General features: G+C 47.0%; 1 protein-coding gene across 1 annotated transcript in view; it reads left to right on the forward strand.

Moving 5' to 3' along the window:
* The window catches only part of CUNH1orf167 (chromosome unknown C1orf167 homolog), a 17,754-nt gene extending 10,876 nt beyond the window's left edge, over positions 1-6,878 (forward strand). The window contains exons 15-20 of the mRNA XM_035901850.1: positions 3,192-3,459; positions 4,036-4,144; positions 4,397-4,628; positions 4,737-4,872; positions 5,645-5,755; positions 6,454-6,878. Coding sequence (XP_035757743.1) covers positions 3,192-3,459; positions 4,036-4,144; positions 4,397-4,628; positions 4,737-4,872; positions 5,645-5,755; positions 6,454-6,513 — 916 coding nt within the window. The 3' untranslated portion in view covers positions 6,514-6,878. The remainder of the gene's footprint in view (positions 1-3,191; positions 3,460-4,035; positions 4,145-4,396; positions 4,629-4,736; positions 4,873-5,644; positions 5,756-6,453) is intronic.
* Positions 6,879-7,545: the final 667 nt, after the last annotated feature.

Below are 7,545 nucleotides of genomic sequence, written 5' to 3' on the forward strand. Positions count from 1 at the left end.
AACGTGAGTTACCACATCCTACTTGTGTCTGTAGGAAAGGGATGTTGTGGGAATGGTTGGGATGGAGAAAGTCCTGCTTCTGGTTGTAACTCTGTGCACTGCTTCCCTGGAATGGCGCTGCCTTCTTGTGCCTACAAGCAGGACACATGCACTGCTGTTCTGTAGTGCTTGATGCTAGGGGAGATGCTCCTTTGGCAGCTGATTGGAAAAGGGGCAGATTTCCCTTTACCTGCACTACCAAAGGAGTATTCAAGCAGTGCATTTTAGCAGCTGGGGAGTTAAATGGAGTTCAGATGCAGCATTCTGAGCTTGAACATGTCTCCTCAGACCCAATAGTCAGGCTTTGCTTCAGTGGGAGCAGGTTGTATCTTTTGGGGCTGCTTAACAGTCCTGATCCTGTCCCTCAAGGGATTCCAAGTGCTTGAAGGGCTAAGTACTTACACTGTGCCAGGGAAAGAACACTCCCCATTTTTGATGGAAAACTGCCTTGCAGAAGAGAGTGGAAGTGATCTGTGATCCCTTGCTTGGGGAAGAGCAGGGGGGAAAAAAAAGATCTGACTGTCTTGCATACAAAAATCTACAAGGTGAATTTAAGTGTCTCTTCAGCTGCTGAAGAGAGGACAGGAAATCTTAGGAAGCCTGATCCCATTTGGTATTTACAGCAGTTATATTCTCTGCTCTTGTCTGGACTCTGTGATGAAAAAAAAAAATCGTTGGGCTCAGCTCAGCAAGCTCTTGTGTTCTCTCACAGGGAGTCGTGCTGTGAGAGAGCTGCAGCAGCAATGGGCTCAGCACAGCTGTCAGGAGAGGAAGAGGTTGGTCCTGCAGACATGGTATTGCCAAACAAAGAAGCAGAAATGTGCTGCTTTATTCTGGGAACATGTTCTCCTGCACAGGTTTGTTTTCTGCCCGCACAGCATTTCTGAGGGAAGCTTTGAGTGAAAAGCAATTTATGTAGCAGAGAATCCAGTGTATTCAAACTTAGAGTTTGGGTTTGAAAGTACAGGTAACTTGTGTGTAAATGGAGCTTCTGTAGGAGTGCTTCCCTGGGGGTGCCCCTATATTAAAGGGTCTGTTACCCATAGACTCACACTCCCCATCTCGTTCTTCTCACTCAGAACTTCTTTTCTTTCCAGAACTTCTGTTCAGTCTTAAGTATGCAGTGTGGTATTTGTAAACTAAGCAAGGGAGAAACAAACAAATTTGTGTAGTTCAAAAAAGTGAAAAAGTGAAAGCCTTGTTTCCACTGGAATTATTCAGTATTTGCTGAAAGGAATACTGGGCAGTGGTCTTAGAGAGATCTGATGTTTACAAACCTGAATCTTTTAGATCTGGACACAGCATGTTGATTTTAATTTAAACTAATGTGAAAAATTAAGTTCAATATATTCATGTAGAGAAGAAATATTCAGTAAAGCCTGTGAAGGGAGGACCATGATATTCAGTTCATCCAAGTTACAATATAGTTGGAAGCTGTAGTATGTTTTGGAGTCTTACATTACTGTGCAGATCCTGAAAACACAAGAATTTAATCTGAAGAGCAAAGTGTTGGCTGCCAGTCATTAACAACTTCTTTTCTCTTTAGCTGTTATTCAGCAGCTTTCTCACTGAAATCTGTTTTATTTGTGGTTTTTGTTGTGTGAGGCTGCTGTCTGCCTGAAATGCAGTGAACCAGGAATTGTTCAGGTGGTTCTCTTTGAGATAATCCAGGAGGGTGAGAATGAATAAGATGATTATTTATGCCCAGGATTCATTTAAGGCATGAGAAGTGCAGGTTTGGCCCTAGCAGATTTCTTTTTGAATTGCAGGTTCAGGCTGAGAGGACGAAGATCTGCAGAGAAGAAAGCAAATAAAAACCCAGTAAAACCTTAGTGGCTGTGATACTTAGGCTCTGCACTCACCCCACCCAATTGCATTTTCTTCTGCAAATCTATCTGTGTGGTGGCACCCTAGTGGGAAGTGTGTTTTGGAGAAGTCCTTAATGTTGGTCTTTCCTGTAGAGTGTTTCTCCACCATTAATCTTCCTTCTGAGTTCCCCTTTGATGAGAGACTGCTTCTAATTTCTCACCTGCGTATGGTACAGGCTGAGCCCTGTCTCTTTCTGAGGGGGGGCATTTTTCATGCTAGGATAACCTGCAATAGATTCTCTTGATCTTCAGAGAAGCCTGCCAGGCAGAGGATATTTACACCTCTGCCCTATGGTGCAGTGGGGTGATTTGCATAATGAAAGTCCAAGTGGAACAAGGAACCAAAAGGACAAGCCAGGAGTTAAAAGCAGATTGGCTTCTGGGGTAGCAGAGCAAGACTGGCCTCCTGTGCATCAGTCTGCGAGATACAGAGAGATTATTGTGGTGTTAATAGTAACTCCTGTAAACATTGATCGGGGGTGGGGGGGAGTGTGTAAAATTGTCTCCATAAAGATGCTGTATTCTAATTGTACATCCCATGTGCACAGGCCCTTAGTTAGTGACAGCCAAGAAAAAAATTAAAATCTGAATCTTGACAAGATGCTGTCTTAAATCCAGCCTGGTTCTGCAGCAAACAGACTTAAGGAGTCTGTTGGCTTCCATGCTGAAGGAGATTTTAGCAGTTTTATTCTCATCCCATAAGGAAAAAGCCTTCCTCAAGCATCTTCCTAGAGGTCAGCTGCTGACACAGATAAAGATTGGAGACTGACTAATTTAATTCCTTTCTTTTTTTGAGGGATCCACTATGTGTAGTGGCAGGGCAGCCTAGGAAAGCATTTGTTTTGTAGGCAAAGGAAAAACATAGTATAACATTGCATTCAGTTTGGAGAGGCTTTTGAAGAGGAGGAAATGCTAAAATGGCCAGAAGGAAGCATACTCCTGGGCTTTGAGGAGTTGAGAGGTAAAAGTGCTGGGAATCTGAAGTAAAATGAGGGCAAGTTTTTAGCAGAAAGAAACTGTAGTGAGGAGTCTGAACTTACACCTCCCAAGGACAAGGCACTGGAAAAATAACGCGGAGAAAGATATATAAATGTTGATTGCAGAAGGAATAATAGGAACAGCATTTTTTCTTGTTGAATGCTTTTTCGCTTGCTTTGACCACTTAACGTGTGACACTGCAGGGTGGGGTGAGAAGGTGGAATTTGGTCTATAGCCTGTTTGGTGCTGACATGGAAATGTGACTTCAGGCACCTGCCGCTTTTCTGTGCTTGTATTGTTTTTCAGGTGCTTAGTTACCTGGGCCCAGGTCACTGCTTGTAGACTGAGGCAGCACGAAGCCCTCTCTTGTTTTAAAAGGGTCAGAGAGCACCATCTCCTAGTTGTGAGCTTTACTGAGTGGAGGGTGAAATTCCTGAGAGCTGAACAGAGGGTGCTGGGAGAGAGAAACCATAAGTGGCAGGGACCATCTCAGGGTAAAGCCTGTCACCGCTGGCGATTGGCCTCAAGAGGACAGCAAGCCCTGCGCCTAGGATCTGTGGCTACCATAAAACAGGTAAGAAAAGATGAAGGTCCCTATGAGACAGTTATTCATAATGGCCTATTCTCTCATGAAGACCTCAGCTGGGTCACTAGGCACTGAGATACAGTAACAAGGCGTGTAAAAAAAACCTGGTTTGACTTGTGGTGACTGCTTGGTCCCTACCTTGAAATTCTTTATGGACTGTGCACACAACTTCATCGCCATAATCTGGCACTGATTGCAGCAACCATCTGGAGCACAGCAATAAGGAATGGGGACATTTTGACCAGAGAGAGGAGAGCACTCCTTCCTCTCTGCTCAAAGATGAGATGGGATAATCACTGTCCCTGCAGAGCAGAGCGAGCTGTCAGAGTTGCGGCTTCTTTCAAAAGACTCACAGCTAGCAAACCACAAAGAGGTCGATTGATTTGCAAGGGCTGAGTCAGTCCTGCTGGGATCTCATCTGTCCAGTTTCCAGCCTGGGGTCTAGCACATTGAACTACCTGCAGGGATATGAACATAAATGTATCTCTAAGGCTAGTTTGTGTGTGTGCTGTCTGTGCGCATTGTGTTTAGTCTTGGCTGCAGCTGTGTTATTTCTGTTTGCAGGCCTGCAACTACTGGACAAAAGCAGCTGCCTTTTCCCAGTGCTCTCGGCAGTGCAGTAGCCTGATAGGTGCTAGGAAGAGCAGGAAGATGTCTCTCTCTTGGTCCATGAGTAAGAAGATGCCCGCTTCTCTCTTCCTTTCGTGGGGCCATGTGGGGAGTGTGAGTGAGGAGGGAAGGGGAATAGTGTTTGCCAGCCAGCTGACTGGGATTCTTCTGTGGAATAGGTGCTCATGCAGTCAAACTCTGACTGTGGGTTGCTTCTGTGTTCAGGAGCCAAAGGGGTAACAGCTTATGGCAGCTCTGATCTCTACCTCTCTAGCTCCAAGGTTAGCTCCTGTGTGATTAATCTTTTCTTTCCTAGAAGGCAGAAGAGGCAGAGAAAAAGGTTCAGCACCAGCTGCCCCTCTTGGGCTTTTTCCCAGTGCCATTCACCGCTGGCTGGTGATTTACAGAAACCAAAACAGGGCTGAAAGGCTGCTGTTCCCTCACCTGGTAGAGAGACCTGGTGTGGTAGGACCCTCTCCTGTACATGCAAGGATCCAGGAGAACAAAGTAGAAGTGGACTTGGAGGAGTGGGATGAGAAGTGGCTTGGGTAAGTGGAGTGGAGGGCTCTGGGCTTCCTGTTGTTGCTGCCATCAGGGAAGGACTCACTTGTAGGGCTGTTGGGCTGATAAGGCTTATTTTCCCCTCTTGTCTATAGGAGGAAGTATCTGAGGTGGTGGCATCACATGGTGATACTTCGCCAGTGCCAGCATGACAGGAGACTGCGCTGTCTGGCAGAGGGATGGCACCAGTGGAAAGAAGCCAGTAGGGTGGTGATACTGGCTCAGGTGTTGGTGGGTGTCCGGTACTGCCACCAGGGTGGCAGTAATGGGTGTTACTGGGCAAGTCTGCTCTGCTTGCAGCCTCACATATGTCCTGGGAGATGAGACCTGGGGGTTTAACAAGTACCGGTGTGCACCAGAAATCCTGTTTTGCTGCTGTGGCTACTTTTTCATCTTTCTCTTTGAAATACCAGCATGGCAGACTGGCATATCTGTATATTTAGTTGTGCTTGGCCCCATTTTACAGATGGGAAGCTGAGGCAGGGTGATTTGTATAGACTGTCTGTAGCCTGTACAAAAAGTTCACAGGTAATACTACAATCTGTGTCCTTGTCTGTGTTCTTGATACATCCCTCTGGTGTCCACAGCCTACCAAGGGCTGTCATTTGGCCTCCCCTTCTGTCAGGCCCTAGCCATCTGTGGAACAGACCCGTGTTCTGTCTGGTTTCCTGGGCATTAGCTGTGTGAGATGTGCTCTGACATGCCCGTGAGACAAGGTGATGCATGTATAGTGAGTGCATCCTTAGTCACTGAGGAGCTGTGCTGGAGCACTGATGGGGCACTGTCCTTTCTCCAGGGTACTGTGACTTAATTAGCCACAATATTTGCAGGGCACAGTAGTTCAGCAAGAGCTTTATTAGTGATCAGCTTTGTTTGTTACCAATGCAAAGTCATTCAAGAGAGACCTGAGAAAGCAACTGGAAGCAAGGTGGGACTAGAGGGAGGTGAGGTTGGTTGACTGCCAGAGCCCAACTAATCTGGGCACTGCCTCTTTTCCTGGCAGGACCAGCAGCGACTGATAGAAAAGGCGTGGAGGGTGTGGAGACGACGACATTTGCAAAGCTGTGTGGTGCAGAAGCTTTTGGAGGAGGAAGCCAGGAACCTACTATCTCAGGTAAGCATTTATGACTGCTTTAATTCTTTGCACCTCAGTGAACCAAAAAGCGCCCCAAAGGGACAACTGGTGTTACCTGTCTGTCTCTCCCTGTATAAAGCACTTGCTTAGGGAGAAGGGAATGGGACTTGCCCATAACAAAGGGAAATAGCTTCCAGCTTTATATAGGTTCATCTTTGGGTGGTTTTCAAAGCTTTGTGTCAGCAGTCAATTTCCCTGACGTGTGCCCCCTTCCCTGCTGTTATCAGAGATGTTAATCCACTAATCCCCTGCCTCTCAAGAGCCCACTCAGGGAGGAAGCAGGCTCCACGTTAGTGCTGGAGGACTGTGCTGACTTGCACCCAGGGGCAGGCAAATTGCTATAAATTTCAGTGAGCAGGCAAAGAGCTCAAATAGTGAGTTTGCTCCTCTGCCTGCCTCCCAAAGATCCATGCAGGATTAGGTCCTCCTTTAACGAGAGGCGAGCAAGTACTGAAATTAGAGGGCAGAGGGGGCATTGGTCTCCCTTTTTTCACATTGATTTGTACTCTGCACTTCACTTATTGGCTACAGAAACATAGGGGAGGGCTCTGAGTGAGTGGTGAGGCAGTTGGCATAGCCATTGCTAGAGGAAAAGCTTTGTTTACAGGTACTGTGAGGGTGGCTGCAAGCCCTCAAGGGTAACGTGAGTATTTGATTTGTCCACTTCACTATTTAAGGCCTTTGGAAGGTGGCGCCAGCTAACAGCATTCCAGATCAAGGACAAAGGATGCTGCTGAATGTTGGGGGCCTGCCTGCAGCTGCTGCTCATTTCAGGACACGTGGAGGATACAGCTGGCTGTCACAACAAAGAGCTGGTACTGCACAATCAAGAAAGCGAACACTCTGCTTGCGTGATAAAAGCAATGCTGCAGGCCAGAAGCACGAGAGCCAAAGGACAACCAGGAGGAGATGGTAGCTAGTGAAAGGTCCTCTTTAAGGACTGATATCCTACCTCCCTAGAGGCACAAATTGAGAAGTTACGCCCTTTTGTTGTGAGGTTGCAGTCCCTTCTCCTCTGGACCCTGATTTTGCTGGAATTGTGATTAAAGGTCAAAACCCCACCTTATAGGCTCTCCCTTTACTCAGTGTTTTTCCTGGACAGGAGTTTAGTGTCACACAGGGGAGTAAGCAAATGGACCAGTTTTAAAGAGATGAGCAGGAGTCTGCCTGTGCAAATGCTACATCCTGTTGATTCCGAAGTCTGGACTGTCCTTGGTAGGTGCTAATACAGGTCTTTATCTTTAGATTTGGCTTTTCCCCTGGGGGGGATTCCCACATGGCTCCCACCTCCTCCCCCTGTCCAGGTCCATCAGCTCTTCATTAAGCCTTTCGGTGGGTGGCCAACCTCTTGACTGCTTCCTGCTGGTTCCTTTCTGTGCTGAATGGGCTAGGGATGAAGAAACCTGCTGGGAACAGCTGAGCACCAAAAGCTTTACTGAGGCAAGACAGGCGTGTCTGACCCCGAGCCTTCCCATTACTTGCTTCTGTGATTGATGGCCTGTAATTACCCTGGATATATGAGCCCAGTCTCAGACAGCTGTAATGAGAGGGTCTGAAGAATCTGGAAAAGGCTTTTCTTCCTTGCCTGTTTGAAAGAGATGCTCACAGCATGGCAGGGATCTCGAAATCCCACTGGGAACTGCCCCAAGGTCTTGTTTTCCTAGCCTGTGGTAGCTTTGCAGGATTGTTAAATACACAAAGCAGCCTCCATAGCTCTCCCAACCCCTTATTTCAATGCTGTGGGCCCTAAGGCTGTTAAGAGTCATTAG

The sequence above is a fragment of the Egretta garzetta genome, unplaced genomic scaffold, assembly GCF_000687185.1.
Source record: "Egretta garzetta isolate BGI_Z169 unplaced genomic scaffold, ASM68718v1 scaffold69, whole genome shotgun sequence".
Taxonomy (NCBI): domain Eukaryota; kingdom Metazoa; phylum Chordata; class Aves; order Pelecaniformes; family Ardeidae; genus Egretta; species Egretta garzetta.